The sequence below is a fragment of the Lissotriton vulgaris genome, chromosome 2_1 (genome assembly GCF_964263255.1).
Source record: "Lissotriton vulgaris chromosome 2_1, aLisVul1.2, whole genome shotgun sequence".
Classification (NCBI taxonomy): domain Eukaryota; kingdom Metazoa; phylum Chordata; class Amphibia; order Caudata; family Salamandridae; genus Lissotriton; species Lissotriton vulgaris.
In genome coordinates, this window is record NC_141687.1 from 257875651 (window position 1) to 257891882 (window position 16232).

The window sequence follows — 16232 nt, forward strand, 5'->3', positions numbered from 1 at the left end:
CATTCAGTGTGTATCCTGTGCCTACCAGACTCTCATTCTACGAAAACCCGTGAACACTGCCAGGTTTTAACATCCAGAACTCTCAAAGACCATGAGAGAATTCGTGTTTATGGACTTTCTGAGAGAGGAAGATCTCCCAAGAAGCAGAAAAGTCGGAGGGCGCGGTCGACGTCGAAAGAAGTCCTGACTTGTTCACCTTCGGCGTCGGGATCGGCGTCGAAGAAGCAGTCGACGGCGACGAAGAAGACGTCTTCAGCGTCGAAAAGCAAGGTACCTTCGCTACAGGCAGCGTCAAGGGGTAGGTCGCCGTTGAAGCAGAAGAGCTCGACGGCGAGACAACCGGCGTAGAAGCAGCATAGTCATGCTGTGACGTCGAGGCATTCTCCGTCGACGCCTGACCACCGGCGTTCGGTGTCGAGACAACCTCCGTCGACGACTAGTCGTGGTCGTTCGGCGTCGAGGGAGCCTCTACCGACACGTAGTCGATCGACGTCGAAGCAGCCCACGTCGATGCCTAGTCAATGGCGTTCGACGTCGAGGCAGCCTCCGTCACAGCCAGTCCAGCGGCATTCGGCGTCGAGGCACCCTCCGTCGCCGCCAGAGCATCGGCGGTTGACGTCGAAGCAGCCTCAGTCGTCATCGAGCAGACACCCTTCAACGGCGAGACGCTCAATGTCGAAGGACAGTCAACGACACTCGAGGTCGAGAAGATCGGCGTCGAGGAGATCACGGTCGACATCGAGAGAGCGTCTAACTGCTCTGCGTTCGTCGTCGAAGCAGCCACCGTCGACGGGTCTGCGGAGATCCAGGGAGCGGAGCGACTCGCATTCAGCGAATGTCTCTCCTACAAGAACACAGGAGAGATCGCCCTTGAGGCAGGTGGTGCAAGAGATGGAGAGTGAGTCATTTGACCAGCCTCAAGCCCTAAGGTCTCTACTGGGTTCCCCAGGATCAGCATCGGCTGCGGAGGTGGAACAATCACCAATACAGGATCCTCCCATCAAAGGGAGAAGGGTCTCGGATGAGAGAGGTCGGTCTCTGGTGAGCCTGTTATCATCCTCCTCGGCATCTCGAAGTGACAGATCCTCGGATGGGGAAATCAGCTCTTCGGATAGGGAGAGGTCCAAGTCCCCTGCAAGGTCGCAGCAGGATCAAGCGGATCAACCTCCTCCACGTTCACGTTCGCCAGTGAAGGATCGCACCCAGAAATCTCCTCCTGTTAGTCTTTCCCCAAGGTGGTATAGACCTCTTCACCACTGGGCCAAGGACAAGGAGACGGCGGATCGGTTGAGGGCGTATCGAGATCAAATCTCCCGCCGCAAAGAACGGTCTCGTTCTAGAGTGCACTCAAGCAAGAGAAGATCTAGCCACAGGGAGCGATCTCGTTCTAGAACGCGCTCAAGTAGGAGAAGATCTATGTCCAGGCGGACTCATAGCTCTTCAAGTTAATCAAGGACCCGATCTCAAAGGAATTACTCTCCGACTCTAACAGACAGCCCACACTCGAGAATATCATCAACTGAGGATATTTTCTCGTTCCAAGACATCTTGGGCAGGGGAGCCCTGAAGCTAGGAGTGCCTATGACAGCTCCGCAGGTCAAAACGACGGTCATCTTTGAAACCCTGCAGCACAGAGCGGCACCCAAACCTTTATTGCCCTTGGTCCCGGGTATCATGGATCCAGTGAATGAAGTCTTCCTGACTCCGGCTACAGTGAAGTCAGTCCCAGCGAGGATTCTCAAGAAATATCGTTCTCCTGAAGAGGATCCTCTGTTCCTCAAGTCCGACCCACCTCCAGATTCGGTAATCATTGCGGCGGCTAAAAAATCCAATGCAGTAGCCTCCTCATCCACGGTACCGCCGGATAAGAACAGCAAGTTACAAGACTCATGGGGGAGAAGAGTGTGTAACACCTCAGCCTCTTTCCTCAAGGTCTCCAATGCGGAAGCTCTACTGGGCAGATATGATAGATGTCTGTGGGACTCGCTTCAGAGGTTTTCTACAAAACTGCCTCAGGAGGATAGAAAGGACTTTGAGGAGATTCTGATGGAGGGCAGTCAAGTCTCCAATCAGATTATAGGGGCGGCGGCAGATGGAGCTACTCTGGCTGCGCATGGTTATGCGCATGGAATCACAGCGAGGAGATCCTCGTGGTTGCGCCTAACAGAATTGAAACCCGAGGCTCAAGCCAGAATACTAAGCCTTCCTTTTTCAGGCACATCTCTCTTTGGGGCGAGTGCGGATGAGGAGATGCAACGGATGAAAACTGAGTTAGACACCCTTAAAGCCGTGGGGCTTGAAAAGAAAAAGGAATTCCGGAAGAAGTTTCATTCTGACAACAAGAGCTCTTCAAAGAGGAGGGTTCAAACCCCTCACTGGCAGAAGGGCCAGAACCAGCAAGGCCAACAAAAATCGCAATATAAAGGCAAGCGCAATTCTAAAGGAAACGTGAATCAGCTCCAAGGCAACAGCTTCAATAAGCCGCAGCAGAAGCAATGAGTCTTCACTTCCCCCAGTGCCGTTGTCCACTCCAGTGGGGGGAAGCATTGTACATCACAGGACAGAGTGGCAGGCCATTACAAAAGATCATTGGGTGTTGTCTACGCTGCAGAATGGGTACTGTCTTCGTTTTCATCGTCTACCTCCACTCGTTCCTCCGATGCCAACGTCAAGCCACCAGCTACAAATGCTAAAGAAGGAATTAGCGCTACTCCTCGAAAAGTCAGCCATCGAGAGAGTGCCGGTGGCTCAAAGGGGGAAAGGAGTCTATTCAAGGTATTTTCGGGTCAGAAAAAAGGGCCAAAAGGCAGAATACAGGCCCATTCTGGACTTGAGAGCACTCAATCTATATGTCAGAAAAGTAAAGTTTTGCATGTTGGCGCTTCACCAAATATATCCACATCTCAGGAAGGGGGATTGGATGTGTTCGCTGGACCTTCAAGATGCGTACTTTCATGTCCCAATACGGCCCGATCACAGGAGATTCCTTCAATTCCAGGTGGGGACCTCCCCCTACCAGTTCAAAGTCCTACCGTTTAAGTCGGCCCTCAGGGTGTTCACGAAGTGTGTCGCAGTGGTGGCAGCAGCTCTACGCCGCAGCGGGGTCTTCGTATACCCATACTTAGACGATTGGCTGTTGAAAGGTCCTTCTCCAGACAACGTAAGGAATCAATTCCAGACATGCATAGAACTCTGTCAGCGTCTAGGCCTGCATGTCAACTACAGCAAGTCTGTCTCCCAACCCACTCAGAAGATTCACTTCCTAGGAGCCCGCCTAGACTCCGAGGTAGGAAAAGTGTTTCCTTCGGAGGAGAGACAGTTTTCGATAACGCTCAAGTGCCAGCAAGTTCTTCGCAACAGGACTCAGAAAGTGCGAAAGATAGCCTCCCTCTTAGGGTCGATGGCTTCATGCATCTTCTTAGTACCGAACGCCAGGCTTCGGATGCGTCCTCTTCAGCAGGATCTGGAGGACAAATGGGACCAGCAATCAGACCGCTGGGATGATCAGATCACTTTCTCAGAGGTGGCTCGAACTTCCATCCCGTGGTGGACAAAGAAGCAGAACATGCAGGTGGGAGTTCTCTTCCATCAACCTCCTCCTCCACAAACGATCATCACAGACGCGTCTTTACAAGGCTGGGGGGCGCACATGTGTCCTCTCCAAGTGCAGGGTCTGTGGTCGTCCAAAGAAAGCACCTACCACATCAACTTGCTGGAATTGAGAGCAGTCCACCTGGCTCTCAAAGCGTTCCTTCCCTCGCTTCAGGAGGAAATGGTTCTAGTACAAACGGACAACACCACCACGATGTACTATTTGAACAAGCAGGGAGGAACACGCTCAAGGACTCTATCACTGGAAGCTCAGCGCATCTGGCATTGGCTTCTGGCTCGCAAGTTGTCTGTTCAAGCAGTCCACCTCCCAGGAGAGCAGAACGTGAGGGCGGACGCACTAAGTCGACACTTCGAAGACAGAGAGGACTGGGTTCTCAACGACGAAGTGTTAGAAGACATTTTCCAGTCTTGGGGTTGTCCTTCCATAGATCTCTTCGCGGACGACGTAAACAGCAAATGCCCAAGCTTCGCCTCAATGTTCTACCGACCAGGAACGAGAGGGAATGCTCTTCTGATCGACTGGTCAGGGGAATTTGTGTACGCTTTTCCACCCCTTCCGCTGATCCCAAAGGTGGTGAGCAAGCTGAACCACTCGTGCACAACAATGATCCGGATTGCCCCCGACTGGGCGAGAATGGTGGTACACGGACCTACTTCACCTGTCAGTGTCTCCTCACAAGAGGCTTCCATGCAGGCCGGACTTGTTATCGAAGATGAACGGGAGGATTCACCATCCCAACCTTCTGTCACTGAACTTGGCAGCATGGCTCCTGAGGTCATTCAATACGGCCATCTAGGACTGCCACAAGACTGCATGTCCATTCTGAGAGAAGCACGACGTCCTTCCACAAGACACTCTTACGAATGCAAGTGGAAGAGGTTCTATATGTGGTGCATGCAGAATGGTCATAATCCGGTGAAGGGTCAGGAAGAAGCGGTTCTTCCCTACTTGTTGTACCTGGCTAAAGCAGGGTTGAAATTTAATTCCATTAGATGCATTTAGCCGCTGTAACTGCTTATAGGCGATCACCTTCACAAACCTCTTTTTTCCAGTTGCCAGCGGTAAAAGATTTCCTGCAGGGTCTGAAACAGGTTTACCCTCCTGTACGTCCTCCTTCTCCTCCCTGGGAGCTGAACCTAGTACTATCAAAGTTGATGGGCCCTCCTTTTGAGCCCATTCATAAAGCTACTTTACAGCATATTTCCTGGAAAACGTCTTTTTTGGTAGCGATTACGTCAGCCCGCAGGGTGAGCGAGATTCAGGCTCTCTGTACCAAGGAACTATATACAGTGTTTCATTTGAATAGAGTAGTGCTGAGAATGCACCCTTCTTTCCTGCCAAAAGTGGTGTCAGATTTTCATGTCAATCAGTCGATCTCACTGCCCACTTTCTTTCCCAATCCCTCTACTCCAGCTGAGAGGGCTTTACACTCTTTGGACCTGAAAAGCGTTTTAAAGTTCTATCTGGACAGGTCCAAGTCTATTCGGCATTCTGATCAGTTATTTATTAACTATGGATCGATCAGAACTGGTCATGCAGCATCGAAACGTTCAATTTCCAGATGGATTGTTTCGTGTATCAAACTTGCTTACCAATTGGCGCAAAAACCTCTGGGGTTTACCCCTAAAGCGCATTCCACTAGAGGTAGAGCTGCCACGGCAGCTTACCTGCATAATGTGCCCATGTCAGAGATTTGGAAGAGAAGGATAAGTTACTTACCTGTAATCCTAGTTCTCTTCCAGGGGTATCCTCATCAAAGTCATAAGCAACCCACCCGCCTCCCCAGGTAAATGAGATTCGGTACTATTACAATCTTATGGTTGAGCCCTGTCTTCAGGGTTATGCAAAGAACAACTGACCTAACTGTCACCCCTGAGGCATGATGGGAAGCCTGGGGTCATGGCTGCCTTAAAGGCACGGTGCCAGTTTTTGTTGAAAATGGTTTCATTTTCTATGCTATTGTTTTACAATGCAGCCTGAGGGCTAACAATGTCTATTTATAAGCAATTTTCAGGATTTATGAGTGGTTTTACTCACTAAAACACAAAGTTCAAGGGATATTTGACCTAATGTGTTTTTTTTGTTTCCTTATTAATTGCAGTACATGTACATGTGTTTATGTTGTTTTAGCCTCCGTTTTGGAGCTGCATTGGTGTGAGAAAAATAATATATGTACGTACATATATGTGGAGCGAGATATATGTGTTTTTACATATATATTTTTATATTGTTTCAGGGGTCCCGCACATGGGCGGGAATATTCCGTGCTTATGACTTTGATGAGGATACCCCTGGAAGAGAACTAGGATTACAGGTAAGTAACTTATCCATTTTGATTAAACTAACTTTTGATAGCTTTCACTCCTGAGATTTTTAGGCCTAATCAGAATTTATTATATCTCACGTTTGCTGCTTATTTCTCTAATGCCCACAACTTATATGTGTTCCAAATTCAGGAGCCTGGGCATTTCACGCGTTTTTTGAAGATCGCTCTTGACCACGACCTTATGCCTCAGACTCAGATGGAAACCGTTGTTCTTAGGTATTTTTTAGAAAGATATATACCTTGTTTGGTGGAAATTTCTCTTAACACTTATTTCTTTCCATTTACTACTAAATGAACCAGACCTTTGGAGACTTGCTCTCTATTTGATTATATATATTTTCTTTTGTTCTATGTCTCTTTGCACAAAATTGGTGATATTTCTATGGTGCATAAACAGTCAGCTGGTATAGCACCCTGTGATCTCTTGCATGACTAAGTATTTTCCTCTTCCCCCTTTTTTCGTTTTTCGTTTCTCGTTCTCCCTTTCCCTAACTTTTAGGGGTGTTTTAATATTGATACGTGCAATTGTTATGGAAAAATGATTCGAATACATGGAATCAAACTGAAACAATGCTCATTACTGCTGGAAAACAGCCTTGAACAAGTCGTCAAAAGACGAAACACATGTCGGCTGTCCTTGTTTCTGTTCTCTGAGTCAAAATTGAAGAATATATAAGAATAAAAGAATCACTGCTTTTGTACTCAACTTGTTCTGCTTTAATATTGTTTATACTACTCTGTGACTCACTGGAGTTAATGCCTTTGACCTTGTAGGGTTGTGCTCTGTCAACCAAATGTGTGCATTTTGTTTGTATGGGGGTATCCTTTATACATAGTAACACTGTTGGTGGCACAGTGTCTGACAGAGCACACTGGAGAATATCCATTTCATTTCTTTAATTTTGGGGCAAAACTATTATAGATGTGCTATCTGTAGTATACCACTGCCATCAAGTACTATCTTTATATGTACCCTGATTCCAAAGTGATCTGTGGCCACCAAAGGGTGGTATGCTGTACTTCGCAAAAAAACAAAAATATAAATACTTGTGGCACCTTCTGGGCACACCAAGGGAGTACTTTTGATGCAGTAAGTCAACCAATGTAAAAAGTAGTCACTGTTTCTCCAAATCACTTAGAATAAAAAAAGTAACAAATCTATCATTTCTCAAAGCACTTCTAGACCAACATAATGAAAAATATTAAATGGTTTTGAAACATTGTACATGAGACATTTTGTATGTCGGAAGAAAATGGGTAAGCTTAAGAAACAAGAATAGTGAAGTTATTCAACTTTCTTGCTGTTGATAACGTATAAAGGAAAAGAAAAATCATTAAATTGAGGAGAGGAGAAGTGATAAGAATAGGAGAAGTTGGAGGAAGGGTCTGCATTTAAACCATAGTGAAGGCATAATTATTCATACTGCTCAAAGTCACAGTAATACTAATAATACGCTAGTATTTAATTACCAGAGAGCACTTTACTTTCTTATTGGTCGTCATTGCTAATATGCCCAGTAATAATGAGTAGCTACCATCTTCCTTTAAATTAGGATATTTGGGGGACAAGTCTCACTGAAATAGCATCCTCAAAAAATGGTTGCATCACTGGCAATAAAAATATATCGCTTGGGCAAGAATGGATAATGTTGAATCTTCTTACCAGAATCCTCCGACAGGGGTTGCTCTCCAGACTCTTCCCTCAAGGCCTTGCGTGAAGTTGCTTTCCCCAGATATCGCTTGTCAGTCTCTGACAGGGAAGCAGATGCTCTCTTTCGGAGGCTTCCCAGGACCGCTGCATCATCATCTTCTCTCCCTTCATCAAACTTGTCAATCACTCGAGCAATGGTCACTGCAGGGGTGGGTTAAGGACACTATGACATGTACAGCAATAATAGATCGTCACATGCACATACAGAGAATGCTCATATCTAGAATAAGACAACCTTAAACATAGGTTTCCAAGATATAGGTGTAGGATAAATATAACCTTAAAACTTGCAGAACTCATCATAATGAATCACAGAGCCAACTAAACAGACTATATAATATACTGAATTAACACATTAGTTGACTTGCTACATACAATACTGGTTCTTCAAAAGTTCTGTTACACAAATATGTCAATGTATAGATAAAAAGTGTTTTGGCTATAATGGTCGGTTTTGTAAATTAAGATGCAACTTTCTGTTTTTGGGCACACAGAAAATTCTCTTTTTAGTAATCTGCTGATTTACTACAAATTTATTTTTTGCAGCAGATTGCTTTCCTCCGATTCCTCTATCCTATCACCAGTCTGTCCCGGGGTGGCGCGAAGGTCCTGCCCTGTTGTGAAACCAACACCAGATTGTCAAAATAACAGAAATCAACTGATACAAGCACAGAAGGGATAAAGGGGAATACGGACGTGTTCACTTCTCACATGAACCAAATAAATGACTTTCTTAATGTCCATATCGCACGTCCACATAAATGTATCAAGAGATGCAAACTGCAAATATTTGCCTGGTATTATGAATAGTTAAACCAAGGACGGAAGTTGTTGTTATAATTTGTTTAAAGAATAATAGTAGTGTGCGTTGTGAAGAAATGTAATACATTTATAAGTGAGGGTACTGGGATATATATATAATCAAAGGAACACAATTTCTGTTACAATATCTACACTACTGGAACTATCCATTATGCTAAAACACACCAATGTTGAAATGTAACATAAAAATAACAGCATAGTGCTTTATGCAAATTATCTGAATTCACAGATGAATCAATATTTATCAGGAAATTTAAGAACTACAGGATATATAGTTTTGAATGCACATAACAGACTAAGGTTTTTACCTAAGAAATACATATGTGGTGCTTTAGTGAAGAAAATGTGTGGCAAATTAAGTGACATCAATAGTAGAATGTTAATTTTAGTAACCAATGGGGTTTGAACAAAACATTCATAAAGTAGAAAATCTTTGAAAAAAATAATCCGATGATAGAAAGCTTGAAAGATAAAAACATGGGGTTTCTACATAAAACATGACATTTTTCCATGAACTGACAATCATTTCCAATATAGCTTAATTTCTTAGATGATGATATGTTCCTTCTGGATCACACTGCAATAGGATTTCAATGTGTGTTACCTATACTGGTCCCGAAAGAAGCACACATTAACTACACATAGATCAAAGAGATAATTTTCCCAACAAAAAAATAAATACATCAGAATCAGTACGGCAAAAACAATAGCACTTCAAAATGTACAGGATTATAAATACTTTTTTTTTTGTGAAGGCTCTCTTAGCAAGAACATTATTTGCCTGTTAATGCTTGCTCCTTGGTTATCATAGCAGCTATGAAACTGTTTTAATAGAGCAATCAGACTATTTTCTTCTTACCCATGATTTAGCAGTCAGTCCCATAATTAGTCTAATAAAACTGCTTCATGACCTGTGTCTATGGAAATGTCTTCAGAATCTAAGAAAAGCAACACCAATAGGAGGTCTTTTGATTGGAAGTTAGCCTAACATTAATAGACCACAAAGCAGTAGCAGGACACATGCAATATTTCACAATTGGTCAAAAGTACCAACTAAATTAAAATATTTACTATCACTACAACTTAGATAGGAAAAAAGGCAAAGGGGGAATCGTGTGCGAGAGTTTCAAAAAGAAGACAGCACTTTCAAGCCTAGCAAAGGCAACACTCAATGATTGGTCTCTAACGCCTTCTTGGCCCAAGGTCCACAAGGATGCATAGCTATGTTGACTGTGATAGAAGAGATAATCTAAGGGCCTTGTTGGACCGCCGAACGAGTGGTGGCGGATCGACCACAGCCACACTGTGGGCTCACCTGTAGTATTAAGAGTGTGACAATAGGACTGCCACTGAACATCTGCGACTGCCGCGGTCCAGGGTTCTATTATGACCAAACACTAGTTCACATCAAGTTTTGAACATGTTTGTCATTCACTGTTAAATAAATCTGCATGCCATTGGCATAAGCGGGCAAGAAATTTTCCATGGACCAATGAACATATAGGCAAACACTGCACTTCTACAGAGAGTCTACAATTATTGAAGACAGTTAAGAAAAATGCAACCATATAAAACTCTATTGGAAGGGTGAATAATTGAAGCATTTGAAACATTTCTTCACCCCATATAATTACCAAGCTCCCCACAACTCTCGCAGGGGGTGTAGGAACTTATGATTACACAGTCCTGCTGCTGCTGTGTTGCTAATGTTTATTTTATCCATCATTAAGACCACAGTAGTCACAGTGCTAATAAACGAAGTTTAACAGTTTTATTGGGTCGTCAGTTTTTGTAACAATGGCGGGAACACTTTACTTTCTGTCCCACTGAGGTTTCGCGGGTAAGAGTGATTGATTTATAATAATCTGCAGGAAGGAGCGACTGATTTATAATACCTGGAATGTACTGAAGAAGTGCAAACTGACATTTGACCTCTTTCCTAGAATTGACGACAAATGTGTCAAGATAAATACAAGATTTAATGGCTTCTTTATTTCTAATTCAATTTCTAAATGAACAGAGCAACTGTTCCTTTCCAGCCTACGTTTACTTGCTAGATGGGACTAGTAGGTGCTAAAAATAGCTAGATCTGGCGACTACATTTTTCGAGGCCTGCTTTTCCTCCAGCAGTCTCAACTGCATTTTACAGTTCAACGGTTTTTGTTGGGTCTCAAAGAGACATCACACGTACCATACACAGCTTCAATTTTTTAATACGTTTCACCGCAGAGTTACAAGTAATTTGATATCTAACTGCCCCATATGAACAGTAGGAACACTGAGCAGGGTGGGGGACAGAGAAGGCTAAAATAATGACATAAGGGATTAATCATCATGCCAGATCCAAACAGAACCAGTCTTCCAAAACACACGGTGTACCAAGGGTGGGTGGGGGAAACAATATGTAAAAAATTAAATACTACTTACCTTTTCAACCAGCCGTGCCTCTCCTCTGCTTCTCCGGCGAGTCCCGGAACCAGGAAGCACCCAGGCTCCCCATAGCCAATCACAATGCAGCGTTCTGATTGATCTGAATATTATGGATCAGTGTTCAGATGGGGACTGGGGGCCTGGCCATGTTCCCTACCAGGCTGTGTTTTGGAGCCTGGTGGGGAACATGCAAAGTGCGCATGACTGTTTGGCCGGGCCAAAACGGCCGGCCAGGCAGTCATGCACACTTGGATGGTGCAAACCACTCCTCTCCCTGTGCCTCTAGCCTTGCCCTAACCCAGTGCCGAACCTGCAGAAAAATTAAATTATAATAACTTTGTTATTATCATTTTAATTTTCCTGCTCAAATAGCAGTGGGCCGATGCTCCCCCGCCTTAGAGGAGGAGCTGCCCCTTTCCTCCTTTCTTTCAAATACACCTCAGCTGCTTCAATCTGTGTAACTATATGGGTTACTTCCTCAAATGTCACTCTCAACTTCGCTGGATGTCAGAGCATCTCACTGAAACTCAGGGTGATTAGTTTATATCATTTTCTGTCTCAGTCTCTGGGTAACCAGACTATATCAGGATTCTTTCTCTCAGTAGTGGCCAGTTTCTTTCTGGAGATATCTTTCAGTTTTTTTCTCTCCATCTTTGGGTTACCCAAAGCCACCACTACAGTGCTTTTGGTTCAATTTTTTGTCTTGCTCCTTGTAGGGATCCAGTAAGCCTTCCCTCCCTCAACTCCAGCTAGGGAACGTTGAGAGAGGACATCGGTCCAAAAGCCTTAGTATCTGATCGCGAAGGGTCAAATAACTCTAAGTCTCCAAAGGAAAACCCAGGATACCAACGCTGACGGCCCGGAAAGTGTCTTCCATGTGATCAACTTGTTATTCCACACAGACCAATGCACATGTGGCTCCGGATCGAAGCTAGTCATCTTCTTGGACTGGTTCTTTCATATCTACCACTGAGGAGTCCAGCTCAGACTTCTTTCACCACTTCCTGCAACCCTGATTCTAACAGATAAGCTATTTATCAACTGAGTTTACTGTGGAAAACGTGGAGAACTTTGCCTCAATTGCTGAGGTAATTTGTTGCAAATTCCCACAGAACGTTCAGGATTATGGCTGATTCTCCTGTTGGGACATTAGCCATCTCTTTACCCGGGAGTTGTCCAACCATATTCTCCTCCTTCAATCTCCTGGAGGATTTCAAACAAAAAAAAAATCTAAAGCCTCACCTTTATTTTCTTAATTTTATCAGCTTTCAGAAGCATCCCCTTTAGTTGCACCCTTTGGATTTCGAGTCTCTTCAACTATTCTCCTGCAAAGAAGCTCAGTTCTGAAATACTCAAGGCACGGCACCTTCAGGCAATCACAAGTAGGGCTCCTTGAACAGTGTACCTGCGGATTCCCCATTGCCTCACTGGCCTCCTCTCATACCCCTTCTCCATGATAAAGTCCTGCGCGAGGAGCCTGGCTTAACTGGTTGTTTCGGTTCTCATGGTTGCATACTAGATTCCCACAATGGCACTCGGGTTACTAAGATCCCGCCCTCTAAAGCTGTGTTTATTGAGCCAGGCCTTTCACTTCCACACATCGGAGACCACACAGCGTCGTCCTGAGTCTGCTAGCTGCGAGGTAAATCAGGCCTCACTTGATCTTCATGGTATCAAAGTTCCCCCCGATCCTCAAACCCAGTCTTTTGGCCGTGAAAGCAGGCCCATCACATCCTCTAGCTGTTGTGCTCTGCTCGTATCGCCAATGCTGTTACATGGGACCCTAGAGCTGGATCGACACTGGACCACTGATAGAACATATCAGCTCATGTGCCTGGCTGGCCCCGTCGACTCAACTGCATTTAGTACCAGGCTTAGCAAAACATGGCGCTCATAGGAAAAGACCTAAGGTATATTTTAAGATCTTCCTCATAGATGCACTGTACACATACATGCATAAAATAGTTTATTAAGCATATAGTTTTGAAGCAGGGAAAACAGAGGTGATCTTCTTTGGATAAGGTCCAGTGCCCTCACCTGATCTCTGGTGGCCTACCGTAATGGGGCCCCCACCTCTCCCCAGCACTAGTGCCAAAAATCTGGGGGTGAGATGAGATGACGGCCTCTCCTTTTCTGTAATATCCAACAGGTATCGGCGGGATGCCTAAATAAACTTAGAAATCTCCGTAAGTTCCTGGATCTACTGCCAGAAGATTGCCGTAAATTAGTAGTCCATGCCACTGTAACATCTAGGCTGGACTACGCTAACGGCCTCTATCTTGGTTTGCCGAAGTATGCGATCCAACGGCTACAGATGGTGCAGAATGCAGCTGCGGGGCTGATCAAACATATTCCGTTCAGGTATCATGTCTCTCCGCATCTGCGCAATCTGCACTGGTTACCAGTGGCAAGCAGGATTGAATTTAAGGCCTTGACCTATCGGGCATTGCAGGGCAAGTGCCCTAACTATCTTAAATTAAGATTCCCCCAATATATTCAGGCACGGACCCTGCGCTCGAATACTCTGAATTTGCTTTGTGCCCCACGATTCGCGAAAGCTCGTCTTGGGGGTAGAGCTTTTTCGGCTAGAACAGCTAAATTGTGGAAAGCCCTACCACTTTCCATTCGTAATGCAAACTCCGAGTCCTGCTTCAGGAAACATCTAAAGACGTGGCTTTTTAATCATTAATCCCTTTTCATGTCGTCGTTAACCACTCAGTTTATTCTGCTGCTCACTAAGCGCCGGGACACCACCTTGTGAGGTAGCTGTTTGTGCTATATAAACTTCAGTATTATTATTAAGCTAGTATTTTTCCCTGCAAATGACCTAGAAACGCTAGCACTCATGATCAAAGCAGCAACCGTGTTCGACATTCTGCATTAAGGAGATTCTCTCCACTCTCACCCTGGTTAACATAAAACTACGGAATACCTTGATTTCTACGGGGACAGCTCTCCATTCCGGAGTGATATCTGGGAAAGTGAACTAAGTAGATAACTGCAGAAATTTGCAAAACATCACAACTTTCTACACAACTGATAATCAAGCTGCCAAGCTATGAGAGGAAGGGAAAATGCCTTGCCCAACAAAACAGAAATCCTGCTCGTTGCACTGGATGAAGACAATCAGGCCTCAATTATTGTGTTCAATCTGTTAGCAGGCTATAATGCAATTAGCCACAATCACTTATCATGAGACTGAAGAAACAGGAGGGAACATCAGGAACAGTGGATACAACCATTCCTTCAGGACCACCTTTAACAAATGTTAAATCTTGTGTAAGTTGACTTGTGGCATCTCACAAAGTTCTATGTTGTGTCCACTATTGTTCAACAAATACATGTTTCTACTTGTGCAAGTAAATGAGAATAGCCTAAAATTTCAGATGTACATTGACAGTGTTCAGAATGGATCAAGGAACAAACAAAACATATCCTCACTCACATCTGCTTTTGAAAGAAGAAAAGGTTTGTCTAAATTGTTGTCAGAGAGTGGCATGAACGATGGAACTGTCCCCTTAATTTGACCCCAGACTTTAGAACATGCGCCACACCCAACACTGAACGTTAACATTTGAGCTTCAGAGACACAGACATTTCCTTTGAAACACTAATAATAAAGGTGTCAAAAACCCTGAAAACTATCGTAGATGCGGACATTCATACCCTTCCTGCAACCAACCAAAAGCATAGAAATAACGAAGAACTAACCAGTGCTGTGGTGATGGCATAATTACATTATTGCAATATAATTGAATACCTGACTATCCAAAAAGCTTATTAATATACTTCAATGGGTTCAATCAAACTCAAACAGCTACAACACGCCTGAAGTGTAGAGCGAAATCACACAGCATCTATGACATGGATATATACTCGCTGTGCATAGCTTACTGTTTACTAATGTTTTGTACCTTAACATTACGTTCTGTATCTTGGGCAGTAAAAGTCACAGCAAGAAGCTACTCTTTTGTGAAACAAATACTTGCTAACAGGTGTGTCAGTTGCATGACATACATAAGGCCAGGGTCGTGCCTGTTCCTGAAGTCCTGCTTGTGGCGAGCTCTAAGGATGTAGTCATGCTAGGTTAGGAAGTTGAGCTTCGCGTGGTCAAACCTGCTAGTTACCTAAACTACTACCTCGTGATCACACAGATGAGCTCCTTATTAAAAACCCTGTTAATCCATAACTCCCCATCATCAGGAAGATGTAATCACCAGCTCACTTTACCAGAACACCATCACGCGTTGCCGCTTTCATAATTCTGCACAGTGCCTGGCTTCCTAATAAAATCCCCGTGCTTCCTACAGATTAACCCTTTCGTGATTTCTGTCCAGCGGTAAACCCTGGATACTTACACTGGTCATGTTCGTCCTCCGGGTCCAGCAGGTTGGGGAGAGGGTTCAAAAGCTTCTCAAGCTGCTCTGACAAGGGCGCTGCCATCTTGAAAAAGCTCACGGGAAATCCACACAGCACTTTCACAGTACGTCACGCTGGTGAACCCGCGAACACTTCCGGGGTATGGCTGGCAGAAAAGGACAGACATGGTTCGTAAACGGAGTAATTCAGAGCGTGTTCATTCATGTTTACGAATCACGATAGATGTTTTTTGGGACCTCAGCAGTTGACGGAATATGCAGTTCATTTATCCGATTATATTTATTGGTATTACATGCATACGTGCCAACGTTTTCCAACTTGAAAGTTAGAAAATTTGAAAAAACAATTGGGGTATTTTCCCCATTAAATTCTGTTGAAGTAGAGGAAATATCGGGCGGGATACAACTAAAACAAGGCCATTTTTTGCTTTAAAAACCATGAGTTTCCCGCATGAATCAGGTCTGCTGGCATGTAAGTAAGTGCGCTCTTATCTGAGGCATAACCGAAGATGCAGTAACTTTGCTAGCAGGATATAACTAGTATTGGCAAAGCAGGTAGGTCTCACCTTTGCAAGAGCTATTGGCTTTGCCAATGTGTTTTTAGCCATGTTGTACATCAGGATGGCTGCTGTTCAGCATGGCCAAAAGTTAGTGGCGTAGAGAAGAGTGGAATGGAGTGGCATAGAGTGTCATGTATTGGAGTGGCATAGAGGAGAGTAGAGTGAACTGGTGCAGAGTTCATTGGCGTAGAGTGTTGCAGAGTAAAGTGGCGTAGAAGTGCAGCGGCGTACAGCGCAGCAGAATAGAATTTAGGGGTGGAAAATGCAGCATCGTAAAAAGCAGCGGCATAGATTAGTGGTGTATAGTAATGTGCAGTGGCGAAGAGTGGAGTGGTGCAGAGTAGACTAGAGTGGCATATAGTGACGTAGGGTGGTACAGATTAAAGTGGTG

The 16232-nt window shown here is 44.5% G+C and overlaps 1 protein-coding gene across 1 annotated transcript in view; it reads right to left on the reverse strand.

The window, feature by feature from the left end:
- The window catches only part of AATF (apoptosis antagonizing transcription factor), a 400768-nt gene extending 385382 nt beyond the window's left edge, over positions 1-15386 (reverse strand). Inside the window, exons 1-2 of the mRNA XM_086954897.1 lie at positions 15261-15386; positions 7603-7791 (exon numbers count right to left, since the gene is read on the reverse strand). Coding sequence (XP_086811023.1) covers positions 7603-7791; positions 15261-15345 — 274 coding nt within the window. The 5' untranslated portion in view covers positions 15346-15386. The remainder of the gene's footprint in view (positions 1-7602; positions 7792-15260) is intronic.
- Between the last annotated feature and the right edge of the window lie 846 nt (positions 15387-16232).